We start from the raw sequence: 22,762 nt of genomic DNA, 5'->3' as shown, positions 1-22,762 counted from the left end.
TCCAGACCCTTGATCGTTTTAGTTGCCCTCCTCTGGACACATTCCAGATTGTCAATATCTCCCTTGAATTGTGGTGCCCAGAATTGGACACAATATTCCAGGTGTGGTCTAACCAAGGCCAAATAGAGCATGGGGAGCATGACTTCTCTAGATCTTGTTGGTGGAATTGCAGAAAATGGGATTCCACATAAAATTAGCAAGAACTTATGGAATGTTAAGATCCATTTTTGACCTTGGAATATGCTGCCGCTGGAGATTTTTCAGCCCCAGAGGCTGGATGGCTATCTGTTGGGAGTGCTTGCATTGTCTTATTGAGGGTTGGACTGGATGATCTTTGGAGTTTCCTTCTAACTCTAAAGGAATCTTCTGCTTTGGTGGAGTCTTTTAAAACAAAGGCTGGATGAAAATGTATTGTCGAAAGCTCTCATGGCCGGAATCATTGGGTTGTTGTAGGTTTTTTCGGGCTATATGGCCATGGTCTAGAGGCATTCTCTCCTGACGTTTCGCCTGCATCTATGGCAAGCATCCTCAGAGGTAGTGAGGTCTGTTGGAACTAGGGAAATGGGTTTATATATCTTTGGAATGACCAGGGTGGGGAAAAGGACTCTTGTCTGTTGGAGCTAGGTGTGAATGTTTCAACTGACCACCTTGATTAGCATACAATGGCGTGACATTGCCTAGAGCAAACTTTTGTTGAGAGGTGATTAGATGTCCTTGTTTGTTTCCTCTCTGTTGTTGTGCTGTTGTAATTTTAGAGTTTTTTAATACTGGTAGCCAGATTTTGTTCATTTTCATGGTTTCCTCCTTTCTGTTGAAATTGTCCACATGCTTGTGGATTTCAGTGGCTTCTCTGTGTAGTCTGACGTGGTGGTTGTTGGAGTGGTCCAGCATTTCTGTCTTCTCAAATACTATGCTGTGTCCAGGCTGGTTCATCAGGTGCTCTGCTATGGCTGACTTCTCTGGCTGAATTAGTCTGCAGTGCTTTTCATGTTCCTTGATTCGTGTTTGGGCAACGCTGTGTTTGGTGGCTCCTATGGAGACTTGTCCACAGCTGCATGGTACACGGTACACTCCTGCAGAAGCGAGAGGCTGGATGGCCATTTCTTTGGAGGGATTGGATGGTGTCTTTCTACCTGGTGAAACGGGGCTGGACTGGATGGTCTTTGGCGGACCCTCCCAACTCTAGGATTCTGATTCTCATTTGGCTTTTGGCTCATCAATGATGCAATAAATCCCTTTCGCACGCTATTCAACTCCCATATTTCCCTTCTATCTCCCTGTTTCTGGAAAATGTGGCTTCCTGACAGATGTGCGGTGCTTCTGCTTTGCTTTTAATGTGGCCCTCCGAGCGAATGCCTCTCTCCGAAGAAAATAAATACGAAATGCAAGCGCGCTGGGGGATGCCAAGAAAGTGCTAAACCTGATAAATAATCATCATAATAAAGGTATTCCGCTGCCTTCCTCCTCCTCCTCCTCCTCCATCCCTTGGCTCTAATTCGATTAGCAGCCAGCCAAAGCTCCAGGCAAACGCGATCAATGGCTGCAGCCGCGCCGCCTGATCAGAGTTATATATGCTCACCGGAGATCCATCGATCAGCCCGCACCCAAAAGCGTCTTCGCGTCACCGCAGCACCTTCCCTCCTTGGGAGAAATGGGCTCTCGTTTGGAGGACTGACCGGCTGAACCCAAAGGACGCTTCTGCCCAATGGCTCCTCTTTCTTCCTCCTCCTGGACAGAAGTGACCACTGGACGGACATAGAATCTTGTCCAGGGCTTTTCGGTGTCTTTATCCATGAATACAAGGCATCCTGAGTCAATTTGCAGATGGAACCAAATGGGAAGGGACAGGCAATTACTGGGCATGGTTAGGTTCGGTCAGAATCTTCGTAATTCGGAATAAATTAGGAAAGATTTGCTTTTTTGATGTGATTACAAAGTTTTTAAGGAAACCGGATGGAACCAAATGCCCTTCCGAAGCTTTTTCCGCCATTTCTGTTCTGAAGCAGTAAGCGAGTCAGAAATGATTCAGCGTTTCCCCGCTTCTCTTCCCTGGCCTCGGCTCAAGACTGGGAAGCCGTGTTAAACCAGAGTGGATGAATTCCCCCCCCCCACCTCCTTTCCCCTCGCATTCTGCCCGGGTCCTGGAAAGCGGTGTAAAAGCAGCCTGGATGAATTTCCCCCTTCATTTCCCTCCCGCCTCCTGAGTCAGTCTTAAGCGAGAGAAGCGGTTTTAACCAGTGTGGATGGGAAGGATCCCTGTCAGTTTAAACCAGTGTGGATGGATTCCCTTCCTTTCCTTTCTCTCCCGCATCAGTTTATACCAGTGTGGATGGGATGGATCCACGTCAGTTTATACCAGTGTGGATGGGATGGATCCACGTCAGTTTATACCAGTGTGGATGGGATGGATCTGCGTCAGTTTAAACCAGTGTGGATGGATTCCCTTCCTTTTCTTTCTCTCCCGCATCATTTTATACCAGTGTGGATGGGATGGATCCACGTCAGTTTATACCAGTGTGGATGGGATGGATCCACGTCAGTTTATACCAGTGTGGATGGGATGGATCTGCGTCAGTTTAAACCAGTGTGGATGGATTCCCTTCCTTTCCCTCCTGCTTCAGTTTTAAGCAAGAGAAGCAGATTTAACCAGTGTGGATGGGATGGATCTGCGTCAGTCTAAACCAGTGTGGATGGATTCCCTTCCTTTCCTTTCTCTCCCGCATCAGTTTATACTAGTGTGGATGGGATAAATCCGCGACAGTTTAAGCCAGTGTGGATGGATTCCCTTACTTTCCTTTCTGCTTCAGTCTTAAGCGAGATAAGCAGTTTTAACCAGCGTGGATGGGATGGATCCGCGTCAGTCTAAACCAGTGTGGGTGGATTCCCTTCCTTTCCTTTCTCTCCCATGTCAGTTTATACCAGTGTGGATGGGATGGATCTGCGTCAGTTTAAACCAGTGTGGATGCATTCCTTTCCTTTCCTTTCTCTCCCACTTCTGTCTTAAGCGAGAGAAGCAGTTTTAACCAGTGTGGATGGGAAGGATCCGCATCAGTCTAAACCAGTGTGGATGGATTCCCTTCCTTTCCTTTCTCTCCCACTTCAGTCTTAAGCGAGAGAAGTGGTTTAACCAGTGTGGATGGGAAGGATCCGCATCAGTCTAAACCAGTGTGGATGGATTCCCTTCCTTTCCTTTCTCTCCCACTTCAGTCTTAAGCGAGAGAAGCGGTTTTAACCAGTGTGGATGGGAAGGATCCATGTCAGTTTAAACCAGTGTGGATAGATTCCCTTCCTTTCCTTTCTCTCCCGCATCAGTTTATACTAGTGTGGATGGGATAAATCCGCGACAGTTTAAGCCAGTGTGGATGGATTCCCTTCCTTTCCTTTCTGCTTCAGTCTTAAGCGAGAGAAGCAGTTTTAACCAGCGTGGATGGGATGGATCCGCATCAGTCTAAACCAGTGTGGATGGATTTCCTTCCTTTCCTTTCTCTCCCACTTCAGTCTTAAGCGAGAGAAGCGGTTTTAACCAGTGTGGATGGGATGGATCCACATCAGTCTAAACCAGTGTGGATGGATTCCCTTCCTTTCCTTTCTCTCCCGCTTCAGTCAGAGTAAAACTACTTTCAAAGTAAAGACCACCCAATAAAACAGGAAATAACACTTTGAAACCATTAACAAAGGATTCGGAAATCTCAGAAGTATTGAAAAGTTTTGAACATTTTTTCGGTGAAAATCGGAATTGACTTTAGATCCGAACCACCAGCACCCCCTACATCCAAAATGAGTTTTGAACCATTTCTTTTGGATCAAACAAGCCTAGTAATTACTCCAGAGGACAGGGTCGGGGCCCAAAATGACCCTAGACTCATTGAATCCTAGAGTTGGCAGAGACCTCGTGAGGCATCCAGCCCAACCCCATTCTGCCAAGAAGCAGGAAAATCACAAAGCACTCCTGACAGATGGCAATCCAGCCTGTTCAAAGCCTCCAAAGAAGGAGCCTTCACCACACTCCGGGGCAGAGACAGAGAGTTCCACTGCTGAACAGCTTTCTCTCACCATCAGAAAGTTCTTGTCATGTATCATGTTCTGCAGCTGATTGTGGTTGGTGGTGGCAGGCCTAGCAGTTGGTGATGGAAGGGTTAATGTAAGTCTTAGTTCTAAAGGATTGAGTAATCTGTAAGTAAGAGCTCATGGGTGAAAGCAATTAAGGGTGGAGGTATGCAAGAGATGGGTTGCAGCGGGTGTTTCTGGATATAAGGAGCTAGCCTTGGGACTGATCTTCGGGATAAAAGTATTTGTCTTATTTTGGTAGTAGATGCTGCTGCTTTCCCCCAGGTTTGTGGATTTTCGGTATCCTGACCTGTCTCCTGTACTCTTGGAAGCCTGGAACCTTGAATCTCTTCCTCTGGGCACATTCCAGCTTAGAGTCAACATCTCCCTTCAGTTGTGGTGCTCAGAATTAGACATGCAGGCAAAATGTCAGGAGAGAATGCTTCTAGAGCAATGGCCAGACAACCTGAAAAACCTACAACAACCCAGTGATTCCGGCCACGAAAGCCTTCGACAATACATTGATTATTATGCCTCCTAACCCTTCATTAATAGAGATCCTGAACAGGACCAGGGCCAGGACGGAATCCCACGGCACTCTAAAACAGGCAGGGGTTGAGTAATCTAAGGGTTGAGTAATCTAAGTAAGAATTCATGGGTGAAAGCAATTAAGGGTGGAGGTATGCAAGAGATAGGTTGTTTCTGGATATAATGAACTAGCCTTGGGACTGATCTTCAGGAGAAAAGTATTTATCTTATTTTGGTGGTAGATGCTGCTGGTTTTCCCCCAGGTTTGTGGATTTTCGGTATCCTGACCTGTCTCCAGGGCCAGGACGGAACCCCACGGCACTCTAAAACAGGCATGGGTTGAGTAATCTAAAGGGTTGCGTAATCTACCTTTAGATTACGTTGTGCCTCCAGGTGTTTTGGACTTCAACTCCCACCATTCCTAACAGCTGGTCAAAAAATCCGACTCTGGTGCAGGATGTGCAATTGTGAATTTTGGCCCAAAGGCAGAGAGAATGAGGCAGAGGGAGAGAAACTAGGTGACGAACCATTCTGCATTTATTGTGAGTAATAAATTAAAAAGGACTGATTGGCACTTGGGAGGAACGCTGTGCACCTTTCATTGTTTACAGGAAAGCTTCTCCTGTAAACAATGCACCTGGAACCAATAAATCAGGCATGGGCAAACTTTGGCCCTCCTCCAGGTGTTTTGGACTTCAACTCCCACCATTCCTAACAGCCTCAGGCCCTTTCCTTTTGCCCCTCAGCCGCTTAAGCGGCTGAGGGGCAAAAGGAAGGGGCCTGAGGCTGTTAGGAATGGTGGGAGTTGAAGTCCAAAACACCTGGAAGGGGGCCAAAGTTTGCCCATGCCTCCAATACATTTCTTTGTCATGTGCATTCTCTTGGAGAGGGAAAAAGGAGCCAAATAAACAATAAAAGACACAAACTCCAAATGCATGATTCCAAGCTGGTGCATGCTTGCATTTTGCAGCGAGCCTCATGGGAATGGCTATTCCACACACCCCGCACACCCACAACCTTCCTGCCCACCTTCTCCACTCCCTTGCAATGTCTCATGATCGCTTTATTACTGACCACACGCTCCAAAATCCTCCAGAAGACCCCCCCAAAGGCCACACCCAGGCCTACAAGGGGAAGGACATCTCCTCCGGTAGTAGCGGGGCTTGGATGTCCAGCTTCCGGCACTTGCTGTCTTCCACAATCTCCAGCCGCAGCGCGGGACCCCCCTTCCGTGGCTGGCCCTCCTCCTTCAGAGCCGGGCCGTCCTTCGCTTTCAGCAGTGGCCGCTCTGAGTCGTCCACCGCGATGCGCAGCGTGCAACCGCGTGGAAGTAGCTCCTGCTCGTAGGCGGCTGCCAGTTGGTTCACCACTCGGCGCTCCACCTGGGCTCGGAAGAGGAGGAGGAGGAGAGATGGCATCATCAGCATCATCATCATCATCAACAACAATATCACCATTATTATTATTATTATTATTATTATTATTATTACTAGCTGTACCCACCATGGGTAGCTGTGGCCAACCTTCCCTCTCTCTTCCTCTCTCTGTTTCTTTCTTTCTTTCTTTCTTTCTTTCTTTCCTTCCTTCCTTCCTTCCTTCCTTCCTTCCTTCCTTCCTTCCTCCCTCCCTCCCTCCCTCCCTCCCTGCCTGCTGCCTTCCCTTCCTTCCTTTCTTCCCTCCTTCCTTCCTTCCTTTCTTTCCTCCTTCCTTTCTTTCCTTTCCTTTCCTTCCTTCCTTCCTTTCCTTCCTTCCTTTCTTTTCTTTCTTCCCTCCTTCCTTCCTTCCTTTCTTTCTCTTTTCTTCCTTTCTTTTCCTTCTTTGTTTTCCTCCTCTCCTCTCCTCTCCTCTCCTCTCCTCTCCTCTCCTCTCCTCTCCTCTCCTCTCCTCTCCTCTCCTCCCCTCCCCTCCCCTCCCCTCCCCTCCCCTCCCCTCCCCTCCCCTCCCCTCCCCTCCCCTCCCCTCCCCTTTCCTTCCTTCCTTCCTTCCTTATTTCGGTTCTTCACCTCCCTTTTTTGTTCTCTCTTTTCTTCCTTCTCTACCTCTTTCCTTCCTTCCTTTGCTACCTCTTTCTTTCCTCCCTTCCTTTGCTCTTTGCTTCCATCCTTCCTTCTCCCTTTCCTTATTTGCTTCTCTTTCTCTCCTTCTTTCCTTCTTTCCCTCCTTTTTTCCTACCCTGGCAGTGGATGAGGTTCTACCCCTCGCCAGACCCACCACTGTGCCATCTGTTCCTAGCTCCTGTTCTGGCCTGGAAGAGGGAGGATGGTTGGCGGTGCCTCTCGCACTTGCTGTGTCCTCATGCAGGAGGGGGCAGGGCCATAGAATTCGCATGCGCTGTATCATTTTCTACCTTTCTTTGGATTTTTAAGTTCTTTCCACTGTTTTTGGTGATTTTTTGAGTGATGGTCACTCCTTGGGTGACGAGGTGTCTTGTGGCCAAATTTGGTGTCATTTCGTCCAGTGGTTTTTGAGTTATGCGCGTAACACAAATGAACATTACATCTATATAAATAAAAATGTAATGTTCGTTTGTGGGATTAACATAACTCAAAAACCACTGGATGAATTTACACCAAATTTGGACGCAAGGCACCAATCAGGCCAACGAGTGACCATCACTCATAAAAACACTGAAAAACACAGCAGAAGGGACTTAAAAAGCAAAAATAAATACATTACAACACATGTGCAAAAACACATATATATGCAAACACACTAATTTATACACAAATATATACATACACATATATACACACACAAAACATGTATTCACACGCTGGCCACAGCAATGCATGGCAGAGGACGGCTAGTTTTTATATATATAGACTAGCCGTCCCCTGCCACGCGTTGCTATGGCTCATTAAGATCGTCTGTGTATATGTGTTTGTGTATATATTTGTGTATATGTGTGTTTGCATATATATGTGTGGTTTTGTGTATGCATTGTAATTTTGCTATGTTTTTCAGTGTTTTTATGAGTGATGGTCACTCGTTTGCCTGAACGGTGTGTTGTGTCTAAATTTGGTGTCAATTAGTCCAGCGGTTTTTGAGTTCTGTTAATCCCACAAACGAACGTTACATTTTTATTTATATAGATTACTGTATTTACTCAAATCTAACACTCACCTTTTGGGACTAAATCACCTTGCCAAAATTGGGGTGTGCATTAGATTCATGTAATGATATTTATTTATTTGCTATATTTGTATACCGCCCCTCTCTGCCTTTCGGTGACTCAAGGTGGTTTACAAGACAAAATTCAATGCACCAAATACACAGTTACAATATAAAAACGTTAACATAAATAAAATCATAACACTGTAATAAAACATAATTCAATGAATACTCATTAAAACATTGTCCAGTCCCATCATGTATTTGTTCCGTTCTTATGTCTGTTACTCAGTATTCGCAAATGTCTGCTCGAATAGCCATGTCTTAAGTGTCTTCCGAAATGCTAGAAGCGAAGAAGTCGATCTGATCTCCCTAGGAAGGGCGTTCCATAGCCGAGGGGCCACCATTGAGAAGGCCCTGTCTCTTGTCCTCGCCGGCCGTGCTTGTGACGATGGCGAGACTGAGAGCAGGGCCTCTCCAGATGATCTTAAAGTCCTCGAAGGTTCATAAGGGGAGATTCGTTTGGACAGATAAGTTGGGCCAGAACTGTTTAGGGCTAACCTTAGTGCTGAGTCAAAGACAAAAGGGAAGTCGCTTCAGGAGCTCCTCTTTGAGGGATATCACCTCTAATTTAATTGCCATGGTTCAATGCTATGCATGTTGCAAATAGCAACCTTCTACGAGCCTCCTATACTAATTGTTATGTATATACGAGGATTATCCAGAAAGATTTATCCAGAAGATTTTTTAAAAATACAGTAGAGTCTCGCTTATCCAACCTTCACTTATCCAACGTTCTGTATTATTTGACACAGTCCAGATGGGAGAAAGAAAGAAAGAAAAAATCCCTGTCTGTTTTGGTGCTAAATTAGTAAATACAGTAATTACTACATAATGTTATCGGAGTGTGGTGGAGGCTCCTTCTTTGGAAGCTTTTAAACAGGGACTGGATAGCCATCTGTCGGGGTGATTTGAATGCAATATTCCTGCTTCTTGGCAGAATGGGGTTGGACTGGATGGCCCATGAGGTCTCTTCCAACTCTAGGATTCTATGATTCTATGATTCTATTGAAGTGATTTTTCTGTCGATTTGTTGTAAAACATGATGTTTCGGTGCTTAATTTGTAAAATCATAAGGTAATTTGATGTTTAATAGGCTTTTCCTTAATCCCTCCTTATTATCCAACATTTTCACCTATCCAACGTTCTGCTGGTCCATTTATGTTGGGTAAGCGAGGCTCTACTGTGGAAAGAATGACTATAACTTAATTGCCTTGCATGAATACTAGTGGATATGACGAGGAGGAGGAATAGAGCTTACAATATTGATAAACGGAACGGAACAGGAAACGGATTTGATCTGCTTACCTGGCTTTTAATTGATCAAATGCTGATTATCTAATTGTTATGATTTAAATTACTTGTTCTAACTCGTGTAATGTATTTTTTTGTTTGTTTATTTGTTTGTTTATTTATGACATTTATATGACGCCTTTTTCACCCCGAAGGGGACTCAGAGCGGCTTACAAGTAAAAAGTAAATACAATATATTATATTTTTAACGTAGGACAATATTAATATTATATATTATTATATTGTGCTGTAACATCATACTGTAATATTATTAGTAATATTACATTTAATATAAAATATATAATTATCATATTATTATTAGTAGTAGTATTATCTTGTATTACATTATAATATTATCAATATATATACAATGCAGGGGATGGCTAGTTTATATTTTTACTTCTGTTTCAAGAGTTACTTTTCCCAGTAGTTACTTCTCCTAAGCAATAATAGTTGAGTTACTTTCCCCAAATGATAAGTCAAGAGTTACTTTTCCCAGTTGAGGCATTGAATGTTTGTCTTTATTATATTGGAAGCTGCCTGGGGAGATAGGGCCGGCTACAAATAAAGTGTTGTTGTTGTTATTCAAATTTTGTAACAACAACAACAACAATGAATTTATTTCCCACCTCTCCTTGCGGCTCAAAGCGGGATATGACCTCATTAAAACAAGAAATAAAACACTAGTAAAAGACATACAATGAGATATGCAAATACAAGATATGGTGTTGATCAGGCATGGGCCAACTTTGGCCCTCTCTCTAAGTGTTTTGGACTTCAACTCCCACAATTCCTAACAGCCTACCGGGAGTTGAAGTCCAAAACACCTAGAGAGAGGGCCAAAGTTGGCCCATGACTGTGTACTGTTGGCCCATGACTGTTGGCCCATGACTGTTTACCTCTCCGAACGTATTCTCCCCTATGAACCATCAAGACCATTAAGATCGTCTGGAGGGGCCCTGCTCTCGGTCCCACCGCCTGCACAGTCACGGCTGGTGGGGACGAGGGACAGGGCCTTCTCGATGGTGGCTCCCCGGCCAGTGGAGCTGGAACAACAAGGGCGTTGTGTGCTCCCTGCGTCCCGCTCCTGTTAGTAACATGGCTGCCGCGCGCTGGACTAGCTGAAGCTTCCGGGCCGTCTTCAAGGGCAGCCCCACGTAGAGAGCGTTGCAGTAGTCAAGGCGGGATCCCTTGCAATGGCCTCCTACCTCGTGTTTGATGGACCGGGCGCCATAGTGGAGGTTGTACCCGTCAGCCAGGACATCCATGACCTCTCTGTCCCACACCAAAGTGATGTTGTGCCGTGCCTTGGCCTGCAGAGGGAGGAGGAAGAGAGAAGAGCCTGTCACCGCTTCGTGCCCATTCGCAGGCTTTGTTTTCATTTGGAAAGGAGCGCAATGTGACTTCACTTTGCCTTGCCTTCCCTTTATTTCCTTCCCTGTCTCTCGCCTTGCAGCCCAGCCGGGCCTCTGAGACCACATGCGCCACGCAAACACGTTATTTAAAATAATAAATATAAACAGATATATTAAAAAAGAACACAAACACCATTTGAATAGAAAACATAAGAGCGGCCTGAGGTTTGCATCCCCTTCTTTCCCTCCCGATAAGACTTTTTCTATGAGTTGGTGTGTCAGCTCAGGTCCTCCCTCTTTAAAGATTTCAGCAGGGATCCCATCAGGTCCGCTGGCTTTGAAATATTTTTTTGTTGGCTGATTCATTGATTTTTAATTTGCTTATTTAAGCTGTTTGTCTCTCTTTATCACCTCTCAACCCACCCAGGCAATTTACAATAGAAAGGAAAACATATTTAATAGACAAATAAAACATAAGATGAATCTCTCCTTTAAAACTATAAAAACTTACTTACTTAGGCGATCCCTTGTAACCTGAGGATGATGGACTTCCAAATGTAGTGTCTGGGCAGTGGATATGTAGGTGGCTGTGGAGCCGTATTTTTGTTCTCCCGCAGTGAGGACATCGGTTTCCAGGTGGAAGGTGGTCCTGGTCAAGGTTGGTTTGACACACCTTCTTCCTCTTGGCACGTTTCTCCTTTTCGCCCTCCATTTGTGCCTCTTTGAATTTCACAGCATTGCTGGTCACAGCTGACCTCCAGTTAGAGTGCTCAAGGGCCAGGACTTCCCAGTACTCGGTGTCTCTGCCACAGCTTTCAAGGTTGGCTTTGAGGATGATGATGGTGGCATCCTTGAAATCTGCTGGGATTTTCTCGGTCACCCACACTTTTTCTATGAGCCAGTGGAATGGTGTGTCAGCTTAGGTCCTCCCTCTTTAAAGATTTCAGCAGGGATCCCATCAGGTCCGCTGGCTTTGTTATTTTTTTGTTGGCTGATGACATTGCTGACTTCTTCCAAACTAGGCAGTGCTGCAAGCTCATCCCTGGTTTCTTGTTGTGGGATTTGTGAGAGAACCTCCTCAGCCACGTTGGAGTGGTGGTATTGGGTTGTTGTAGGTTTTCTCGGGCTATATGGCATTCTTACTTCCACCCAATTCAATTTTGGCTTGAATATTTTTTATATGTACATAAACAAAAACATACTTAGACAACAATGATATAAACTATGTAACATACAGTTGGTTGTTGTAGGTTTTTTCGGGCTATATGGCCATGGTCTAGAGGCATTCTCTCCTGACATTTCGCCTGCATCTATGGCAAGCATCCTCCTCACTACCTCTGAGGATGCCTGCCATAGATGCAGGAGAAACATCAGGAGAAAATGCCTCTAGAACATGGCCATATAGTTCGAAAAAACCCAGTGATTCCAGCCATGAAAGCCTTCGACAATACTTTGGCAGTGTTCTTTCCAATGTAGTGCAATTGACTTTTGGTCCTTCAGATGTTTGGTTCCATCTGACGAGCGGAGAGGCTGCATACCATGGTTTCTTGGTCCACAGATGACCACTGTGGCTTTGAAAAATCCCTGAGCATCATAGGTATCTGCCAGGTGTTGGATTTCTTCAGCCTTCTTTGTCCACCAGATGTTCTTGAGATCTCTTGTCCTTCTTTGTACTTCAGCTTTTGTGCTGGCGTAGATCTTTTTCTTAGCAGCACTGTTGACGTCTCTCTGCCATGTTTGGAAGGCTTTCCTTTTCTTGTCAATTAGCTGTTGGATCTCATTGTCATTTTCGTCAAACCAACCTTGATGTTTCTTGCTTTGGTATCCAATAGTTTCTTCGCAGGCTGTGATGATGGAGGTCTTCGGTTTTGTTCGGTGAATAATGTGTGCAGATCCCAAGGTGGCCTTTTGCAGCTGGCAGATGGTAATTTTGTCAGCGCTGATTGTTTTTAAGTGCAGGCCAAGGTCTTGAGGCACTGCATCACCAATGGGATCCCCTTGACTGGCTTGTGCCAGAGTCTTTGGTTGCTATTATTGTTATTGTTGTTATTATGTTCAGCAGGCAAACTGCTCTGGCTCTATCATCATCACCATCATCGCCACTGTTGTCATCATGTTCAGCAGTGGAACTCTCTGCCTGCAGTTAGAGCGCTCAAGGGCCATGGCTTCCTTGTTCTTGGTGTCACTGCCACATTTTTTTAAGGTTGGCTTTGAGCCCTTCTTTTAATCTCTTTTCCTGTCCATCAACATTCCGTTTTCCATTCTTGAGTTCAGAGTAGAGCAACTGCTTTGGAAGATGGTGATCTTTGAGCATTTGGACAGCATGGCATTAAGTCCAGTGGAGTTGATGGTGGAGGACCATCGCTTCAATGCTGGTGGTCTTTGCTTCTTCCAGAATGCTGACATTTGTCCGCTTGTCTTCCTGAGAGATTTGCAGGATTTTTCAGAGGCAACGCTGATGGAATCGTTCTATGAGTTGAATGTGATGTCTGTTGACAGTCCACGTTTCATAGTCATAAAGCATAGTCATAAAGCAGGACAATAAACAAGCCCCTTGGTCTCCCTACGGATGTCCCGGTCCTCAAACACTCTCTGCTTCATTTGGAAGAATGCTGCTCTCGCAGAGCTCAGGCGGTGTTGTATTTCAGTGTCAATGTTGACTTTTGTGGAGAGGTGGTTGCCAAGGGAGCAGAAATGGTCAACATTTTCTAATGTTACACCATTATTTCTGGCATTGGAGATGGAGTGACTGCTGGAAGAGCAGAGCACTTTAGTTTTCTCGATGTTCGGTTAGAGGCCGAGCTTCTCGTATGCTTCTGCAAAGGTGTTTAGAGTGGCTTGTAGGTCTTCTTCTGAATGCGCACAGACAATGTTGTCATCAGCATATTGGAGTTCTATAACAGATGTTGTTGTAACCTTGGTTTTGGTTTTCAGTCTGCCGAGGTTAAATAGCTTGCCATCTGTCCGATCGATGATTTTCACTCTGGTGGGAAGCTTTCCATCAACATGATGCAAATATCTTTTTAGTGCAAACATAAGCTTAAAAAGCCAGCTTGGTGGTGACAAGAACACATGGAAGGGGAACATTGGTTGGAGAGTCTTTCCGTCAACTGATCCATCAGTTCCACCCAACTCTCACTCAGCAGCACGGATTTAAATTTCATTTTTAAAGCAGAGGTACATTGAAATTCTATAAGATGTTCATACTGTGTCATGGACTTTTCAATATTTTTTGTGTGTGGAATTCTTACAATGTTTTTTGCAGAATCCTAGGCTTCCACAGAACACAGTTAGGGAATGGTGACACATTTGAAAGGGGTATGTGATGCTTTGGGCCTGAAATTGTGTTTTGAGTGGCTTTAGGGCCCCTTGTGTAGATCCCCAAGGGCCCCACGGCTCCATCTTTTGCACAACATTGATAAAAGTATATTCGTTGCAGAATCGAGAAGGCAGAAAATGTCACGTCCTTACCTTCTTTGCCCAGAAGCTGAGCTCCTTGTTGACCAGCTGGATGAGCTCCGAATGGCAGAAGGGGAGGAAATAGACAATTTCGTTGATCCTTCCGAGGAACTCATCTCTCCGGAAGTGAGCCTAAGGAAGCGGGCAAAGGGCAGACCATCAGACCAACTTGAGCTACAGCTGCTTGGTTGATGCGTTGCCATAGTAATGAAGCCAGCAGTAGAAACGTATCTATTTCAGCAGAGCTTAGGAGCAAAAGGGGGAGGAGCGAACTACCAAGAGTAGAGCAGACATTTTAAAATGTGAGCCAGTCTTTATCTAGAGGAGCTAAAGGAAGGTTGGTACTGGCTGTGTTAGAGCTGGACCAAGGAGTTTAAGTCTTCAGCCTTGATATTTAGTGTGTTAGGTGAACCAGTTTTGAATTAGAAGCTAGTTTGTGAGCGAGGGGAAATGAATTCCCAGTATTATATTGTGTCTTCAGTGGCAGAGCTGAAGTAAATAAAAGAAGAAACCGGGTCAGTCAGTGGGACTGAGGATAAAAGTGTACTTTGAAAGATAAATTCATAGTTAACCTATTGCTAAGGTGAAGAAACTACAAGATTACGTTTACCCAGTCAGAAGACTGAAAAAGAGTAACATTTTATTATTAAAATAGGCTGGCAAGAAGATACATCAGTCTGGAAGTTATATAGAAACTGTTCCAAATGTTCATGATAATAAAAGTTAACTGTAACAATATCTAAGAAGTACTGGGAAGATAATACTGTGTAACCACTACGCTTTGTGTGCCTGTGAAAACATAAATAAATATTCCTTTGTTCAATTTCTTACAACAAAGACATGTGTCAAATTACTGAAGTAAATGTTTACTTCAAGGAAGATGGCTGAAGATCTTTTGGAACAGGATTTAGCTTATGGTAATGGGTGACACTCCAGCAATACATGGAGCGAGAGTTGCCAGATGTTCAAGCTGGGTTTAGAAAAGGCAGAGGAACGAGAGACCAGATTGCCAATCTCCGGATGCTGGAGAATGGAGAAAGGCAGGGAGTTTCAGAAAAACATCTACTTCTGCTTCGTTGACTATTCTAAAGCCTTTGACTGTGTGGATCATAATAAATTGTGGCAAGTTCTTGGTGGGATGGGCATCCCAAGCCCCCTTCCCTCTCTCCTGAGGAATCTGTACAAGGACCAAGGAGCCACAGTCAGAACTGACCACGGAACAACAGACGGGTTCAAGATTGGGAAAAGCGTCCGGCAAGGCTGCATCCTCTCACCCAACCTTTTTAACTTGTATGCAGAACACATCATGCGAGGATGTGCGGGGCTTGAGGAATGCAAAGCTGGGGTGAAAATTGCTGGAAGAAACATTAGCAACCTCAGATATGCAGATGACACCACTCTGATGGCCAAAAGCGAGGAGGAGCTGAGGAGCCTTCTAACCAAAGTGAAAGAAGAAAGCGAAAAAGCTAAACATAAAAAAACCCCAAAATTATGGCAACAAGAATGATTGACAACTGTGAAATAGAGGAAGAAAATGTGGAGGCCGTGACAGACTTTGTATTTCTAGGCGCAAAGATGACTGTAGATGCAGACTGTGACCAGGAAATCAGAAGACGCTTCCTTCTTGGGAGGAGAGCAATGTCCAGTCTCGATAAAATAGTCAAGAGTAGAGACATCAGACTGGCAACAGAGATCCATTGCCTAGTCAAAGCCATGGTCTTCCCTGTAGTCACCTACGGATGTGAGGGCTGGACCTGAGGGAAGGCTGAGCGAAGGAAGAGAGGCGCTTTTGAGCTGTGGTCTTGGAGGAAAGTTCTGAGAGTGCCTTGGACTGCGAGAAGATCCAACCAGTCCATCCTCCAGGAAATAAAGCCCGGCTGCTCACTGGAAGGAAGGAGACTAGAGACAGAGTTGAAGTCCTTTGGCCACATCAGGAGGAGACAGCAAAGCCTAGAGAAGGGAATGATGCTGGGGAAAGTGGAAGGCAAAAGGAAGAGGGGTCGACCAAGGGCAAGATGGATGGACGGCATCCTTGAAGTGACTGGACTGACCTTGAAGGAGCTGGGGGTGGTGACGGCCGAAAGGGAGCTCTGGCGTGGACTGGTCCATGAGGTCACGAAGAGTCGGAGACGACTGAACGAATGAACAACAACAACAAATGGGTGACACATTTTAAAGTGTCACAAACACGGTATTTTAAAAGCCAAACCTCACTCATCACAAGCTTCATACCAGTCTCTCTCTCAAATATATATATTTAAATAGTAAAGTGCTCAGCTACAGCTACACTACACACACCACTACTATTTACTCTTCTCATTGCCCCATTCGTTTGGGTGTTGTCGTTCCAACTGCCTAGGGAGTCCACTGAAGTCTCCTTCTCTGGAGGTTTTTAGGCAGAGGCTGGATGGACACCTGTTAGGAGGGCTCAGATAGGGTCTTTCTGCCTGGCAGAAGGAAGGGTGGTGGGACTAGATGGCCTTTGGAGGTCCTTTCCAACTTTATGATTCTGTGGCCGTTGCAACAGAAACTAGCAAACCCGCACCCCAGATACAATCTGCTCCAGTGTGCAAACGGTTCTCCACCGAAAGAGAGTGAAATCCAACCCGGAAACCCGAGATGAATGTCCCGCAAAGGTTGAGTGATTGTGAGTAAACAGCACCATCTGTAACAGTAGTACCTTGAGGATGGGGCGGATGACTTTCTCCTTGAAGTTCTTGGAGATGGTGATCTTGTCTGTCATCTGGACGTCGTCTGAAAGGGAAAAACGGCGCCTTCAGCCCAGCCCAAAACACAACGCCTTTTCCAAAAAAGCAAAAAGCCCAGATGCACACCTGGCCACTTTGGGTCTTTTCTTAAAGAGAGATAAAGCAGAAATAACAACAACACTGTATAATAACATTTAAACAGAATTCTGCTCCTGGTTTGAAAGTGTTATTTCCTGATTAATTGTGCAGTCCTTACTTTGAAAAGAGTTGTTCTACTCCAGAAACTTTGTTTTTGTGTTTAATAAACACTTTCTATGTTTTCCCCATTTATGACAGCTGGCTCTCCACATTTGCTGGGGTTAAAGCAGGTGGATGACGCCCCTTGGTCTCTTTTCTCAGGCCCTCCTCTCTTTCACCATCCTAACCTTCCTTTCTTCTCTCTTTCCTTCCTCCTTCCCTTCCACCCTTTCATCCTTCCTTTCTTCCCTCTCCATTTTTCTCCTGCCTGCTTGCCTTCCTCCTTCCCTCTTTCTACTTCTCTTCCACCCTTTAGTCCTTCCTTTCTCCCCTCTCTCCTTTTTTCTCCTTCCTTCCTTCCTTCCTTCCTTCCTTCCTTCCTTCCTTTTCTTTCTTCCCTCCCTTTCTCCTGCCCTTCCTCCCTTTCATCCTTCCTTTCTTCCCTCTCTCCCTTTTTCTCCTGCCTTCCTTCCTTCCTTTTCTTCCTTCTCTCCCTCCCTCTTTCTCCTTGCCTTCCACCCTTTCATCCTTCCTTTCTTCCCTCTCTCCCTTTTTCTCCTGCCTTCCTTCCACCCTTTTGCCTTTCCCTTCCTATTGTCTTTCCTTCCTTCTTTTTCCTTCCTCCTTATCTCCCTTCGCTTCCCTCCCTCTTTCTCCTTCCATTCTTCCCTTCCACCCTTTCGTCCTTCCTTTCTCCCCTCTCTCCCTTTTTCTCCTTCCTTCTTTCCTTCCTTCCTTCCTTCCTTCCTTCCTTCCTTCCTTCCTTCCTTCCTTCCTTCCTTTTCTTTCTTCCCTCCCTCTTTCTCCTGCCCTTCCACCCTTTCATCCTTCCTTTCTTCCCTCTCTCCCTTTTTCTCCTGCCTGCATTCCTTCCTTTTCTTCCTTCCCTCCCTCCCTCCCTTTCTCCTTCCCTTTCATCCTTCCTTCCTTTCCTCTCTCCCTTTTTCTCCTGCCTGCCTTCCTTCCTTTTCTTCCTTCCCTCCCTCCCACTTTCTCCTTCTCTTCCACCCTTTCATCCTTCCTTTTTTCCCTCTCCCTTTTTCTCCTTCCTCCCTCCCTCCCCCCTCCTTCTTTCCCTTCCACCCTTTTGCCTTTCCCTTCCTACTGTCTTTCCTTCCTTCTTTTTCCTTCCTCCTTATCTCCCTTCCCTTCCCTTCCTCTTTCTCCTTCCATTCTTCCCTTCCACCCTTTCGACCTTCCTTTCTTCCCTTTTTCCTCTCTCTTTTCCTTCCTTCCTTCCCTCCTTCCTTCCTTCCTTCCCTTTCGTCTTTCCTTCCTCTTCTCTTTCCTTTATCCTTCCCTCCCTTCCATCCTTCAAATAAAAAAACCCTGCAATTTTTATATCTGAAGGGTATAATTTGGGGAGAGTGTGGATGAGCTCCTGTCAGTGAGCTTCAGCTCCCCATGCGGGGACATGAGAGAAGCCTCGCAGAAGGATGTTGCTACTAGAGATTTACAATAGGCTTTTTCTAAGTAACAGGGAGGATCAGAACCATTTCTGTTACAGCCGATATAAGTTAACTGGGTGTGTTATCTGCTTCTGTATATAATAAGGCACTAGTTTGTGAGATTTGAGCATTGCATTTGGCTTAGCTTGATGGCTCGTTAGAGCTGAAGCAGTTGGCTGCTGCTGGGAACGGTTACGCAGCATCCTGAAGCTGAATCCGTTTGGAGTGCCAAAGAAAACTGCTTATTTACGGCAAGATAAGAACATTCTACTAATAACAAAATAGAGAAACTGTAATATTTGCTATGTGTTTGCATGTCGTCGTTTAAAGAAGATGACTCACCAGAGATATTGTCTGTTATACATTGGTGAGATCAACTCTTCTGTTTTGCTTTGTATTACTCAACTACAGTGAATTGAACTATATTTTCTTTTCTCCTTAAAGCAACAGACCCATGTGTATTTTTTTTTTTTTTAGTTTTTAATCACACTAAGAGTAAAAGGGGCTAAGATATTCTGTGGGCTGCTAACACTATCCTGACAAAGGATGGTAAAACATCAAAACATCTGGACATCCCCTGGGCAACGTTCTTGCAGATGGCCAATTCTCTCACACCAGAAGTAACTTGCAGCTTTTCAAGTCGCTCCTGACATTAAAAAACAAACAAAACAAAACTATGAAGGAACAGGTCTCTAGATCTTCTTATGTAATTCTATGGCTGACATCACCAAACACTGACCGCAGAGTTGCACTGAAGGACCTAGAGACAAAACTTCTCTATTACCACCACCACCACCACCACCATCATCATCATCATCATCATCATTGACACAAAAACACAGTATGTCACAGCAATCAAGATATATATGCTGGATTTCGTATCACAAAATCACAAGTCGAACACTTCCCAAGCATTTAGGACTGTGTGATGTATTTTCGAATGATGTGCGCAGATCCAAGTCAGGTGGCAGAGAAAAAGTGGGGCATTAACAACAACAACAATGCAAAACATTTTTTGTTCCTGGGTTATAAATAATAATAATGATAATAATATTATTTACCTCTTATAAATGTCATTTCCTAATTGGTTCTATTATGAGACACGGATATGGACCATAAGGCAGGCATGGGCCAACTTTGGCCCTCCCTCCAGGTGTTTTGGACTTCAACTCCCACAATTTCTAACAGCCGAATTGTGGGAGTTAAAGTCCAAAACATCTGGAGGGAGTGCCGAAGTTGGCCCATGCCTGCCTTAGAGATTCCCGGAGAGTCCATATTGATCCAAGCTACAAAGGCTGAACCCACAAACATGGAAGGGCAATGGTACCCAGCTTTTCGGCGATCCTCTTCCGGCTCATTTCCATGGCCTCCTGCCGCAGCTGCAAGGCATGCTGGGCGATCTCGTCGCTGGCCACGTTGGAGGTCATGATGAAGATGGCGTCCTTGCAGTCGATGGTCTTCCCCTTCCCATCCGTCAGCCGCCCCTTCGAAACACAAGGGGAAAAGCCGTGCTCGGTGAAAAGGTGGGCATAGCCTCCGGCCAAACATCCAAAGGGGACCGGGGAAAGGAACTTGGAGAAAGGGAGTTTGTACATATTTCGGTGCGCCTTAGAGGAATGAATACAATCCACACACCATGACTAGCTCAGCACAACATGCCCTCCAACGCACTTCATCACATCCTTTAGTGAAATTTACCCCATTGTTTGTCCCAACTGAAATCCCCCACCAGGCACATTACCCTATCCATCCATCTCAACCATGGTTTTTATATTTTTATATTTTTAGTTCTACCCCTTGTAACTTGGTCCAGCCCGCTGTGCACATTTTTATTATTTTATTTAATTTCCTGTGTTTGATTTTGTATTAATTTGTTTTGTTTACATTTAGTAATAATAATCTATATAAATAAAAATGTAATGTTTGTTTGTTGGATTAACATAACTCAAAAACCACTGGGGGAATTGACACCAAATTTGGAAACAAGACACCTTTCAGGCCAACGAGTGACCATCACTCATAACCCCCCCCCCCCCAAAAAAAAAAAAGCAGAAGAAAGGACTTAAAAACCCCCAAAAGCTAAATAACAATACAGATGTAGATGCACGGCTTACTAACCATGGAGCCCTTGCTCTGCAGAGAGCAGGGACAAACCTTTTCCGGCCTATGTCTAGAGGGAAAGAATGAAGGAGGGAAAGGGAGAAGGAAGGAAGGAGAGAAGGAGGGAAGGAAAGAAGGAAAGAAGGAAAAACGCAGTGAAAAAGGGAGAGAAGGAAGGAAGGAAGGAAGGAGGGAAGGAAGGAAGGAAGGAAGGAAGGAAAGAAAGAAAGAGGTAGAGAAAGAAGAAAGGAGAAGGAAAAGAAAAAGGGGGTAAGAAAGGAAAGAGGTAAGGAAGGAAGGAGAGAAGGAAAGAAAACAAGGAAAAAGGGAGTGAAGGAAGGAGGGAAAGAAGGAAAGAAAGAGGTTGAGAAGGAAGGAGAGAATGAGGGAGGGAAAGAAAAAGGGGGTATGCAGGAAAAAAGGTAGAGAAGGAAGGAAGGAAGGAAGGAAGGAGAGAAGGAAAGAAAAAAGAGAAGGAAGGAAAAAGAGAGGGAAAGAGAGAAGGAAAGAAGGAAAGAAGGAGAATAAGAGGGAGGGAAGGAAAGAAGTCACCTGGGTGCTGAGTTGCCTGAGGGCTGAGAAGGGAACTACTCCTCTTCCTCCTCCTCCTCCTACTACATATTGGACATACTGTGTTTATACTGCTGCTGCTGCAACTAAAGAGAAAAACCTTCCTTTTTGGAAAGAACAACTTTGGTTGCACATTCTTGTTCCCGGAGAAGACCACTACAACTACCTGAAGGTATCTGGCTTCTTAACTGGAGGTCGTAGAGTCCCTTCTGCTCCAACAGACTGCATATTACCCCTGACTAGAATAATAGAATCACGGAGTTGGAAGATACCTCATGGTATCTCATGGAAGCAGGAAAACTGAGAGTTACTCAGTGGTGGAATCCACAGCTACCTGGCAGTTGGGATGGAGTCCATTGGAGGTTTTAAACAGAGGCCAAATGGCCATCTGTTGGGATAGCTTGGATGGTGTCTTCCTGCCTGGCACAACAGGATTGGACTGGATGATCTTTGGGGTGCTCCAACTCTAGGATTCTATCACCTTTGTGAGCACTCCAGTCGCTCTGCCAGACCTGAGATTTGAAGGAACGCACTGAGAGGTTCAAAGGACGGGAGGCATTTGGGAAGCCATTGGGAAGAGTCTTTACCATCCCTCCTCTCAGTAGAAACGAGACCCTTTCGGAACTACTGATATGTTGCAGCCCTACGGCACGGGATGCGGGAGGAAAGGGAGAGATAAGACAGGAGCACAAAGAGAGCACGGCTGGGAGCGGCTGAGCCCTGGCAGAACGATCCACACATTTTTGTGTCAGGTGCCTGGGATTAACATTTCGGTTATTGCTCTGTTCGGCGTGTGCCAGCGGTTCAGGAATTGATTTCGCATTTAGCGGCTGCCACTTGTGATCTATGCAACCAAAAGGCCGGAGTTATTAATCCTCGGGAGGAAGGAAAGAGAAATCCAACCCTCCCATTTTTCTAACCAAAACTCCAAAGGCAGAGGATGCAGGGAGGACAGCAGCTGGAAATCTGCACATGCTCCAGGCTTCTTCAGCTAGCATTGAATTGCATTACATCAGGCAGCTCCAAACTGCAGTCCTCCAATTTTTTGGGCCTCCAACTCCCAGAATCCTTGACCATTGAACAAGCTGGAAAGAGAGGTCTCTGGGAGTTGGGAGGTCCAAATGGCTGGAGGGTTGCAGCTTGAGTAAGCCTACATTAGATCGTCAATGTAGATGGGGCCTTATCTGTTGGGCAAGTGGGCTTATTATCAAAAGACCCTCCTCATAAATGTATAGCAGAGTAACTTAGCAGCAGCAGCATGACCCAGCAACAGTAGCCCAAAGTGATAAAGAGAACAAAAATCCACAGACCAATGTTATATCTTCCGTAGGACGCTTTTCTTTGAAGTAAAATAATATAGTTGCACTATTTAAAAGAACTAGGTTTTCATAACACAAATAAACAGAGTAGCTTTACATGCAGCAGCCTTCACACTGGAGCTTTCTCACACAAGGCTTCTCTCACACAGAGGTTTACCTCACAGTCCTTAGGACGACACTAGCTTTGGCTCACTGACTCCAACAGACTTCGGCATAAGATAAATAAACAAATACATAGTAGCTTTACACGCAGCAGCCTTCACCCTGGAGCTTTCTCACACGGGGCTTCTCTCACAGAGAGGTTTACCTCACAGTCCTTAGGACGACACTAGCTTTGGCCTACTGACTCCAACAGGCTTCGGCATAACACAAATAAACAAATACATAGTAGCTTTACACACAGCAGCCTTCACACTGGAGCTTTCTCACACGAGGCTTCTCTCACACAGAGGTTTACCTCACCCTCCTCAGGACGACACTAGCTTCAGCCCACTGACTGCAACAGGCTTTGGCATAACACAAATAAA

General features: G+C 45.2%; 1 protein-coding gene across 1 annotated transcript in view; it reads right to left on the bottom strand.

Annotated features, from left to right (window-relative positions):
* Positions 1-5,617: 5,617 nt before the first annotated feature.
* CLPB (ClpB family mitochondrial disaggregase) overlaps positions 5,618-22,762 on the bottom strand; it is a 129,867-nt gene continuing 112,722 nt past the window's right edge. The window contains exons 12-16 of the mRNA XM_067466428.1: positions 19,574-19,730; positions 16,534-16,607; positions 13,866-13,985; positions 10,248-10,352; positions 5,618-5,957 (exon numbers count right to left, since the gene is read on the bottom strand). Coding sequence (XP_067322529.1) covers positions 5,700-5,957; positions 10,248-10,352; positions 13,866-13,985; positions 16,534-16,607; positions 19,574-19,730 — 714 coding nt within the window. The 3' untranslated portion in view covers positions 5,618-5,699. The remainder of the gene's footprint in view (positions 5,958-10,247; positions 10,353-13,865; positions 13,986-16,533; positions 16,608-19,573; positions 19,731-22,762) is intronic.

This window comes from Anolis sagrei, chromosome 3 (genome assembly GCF_037176765.1).
Source record: "Anolis sagrei isolate rAnoSag1 chromosome 3, rAnoSag1.mat, whole genome shotgun sequence".
In the NCBI taxonomy this organism is placed as follows: domain Eukaryota; kingdom Metazoa; phylum Chordata; class Lepidosauria; order Squamata; family Dactyloidae; genus Anolis; species Anolis sagrei.
This window is presented reverse-complemented; position numbering and strand designations above follow the sequence as displayed.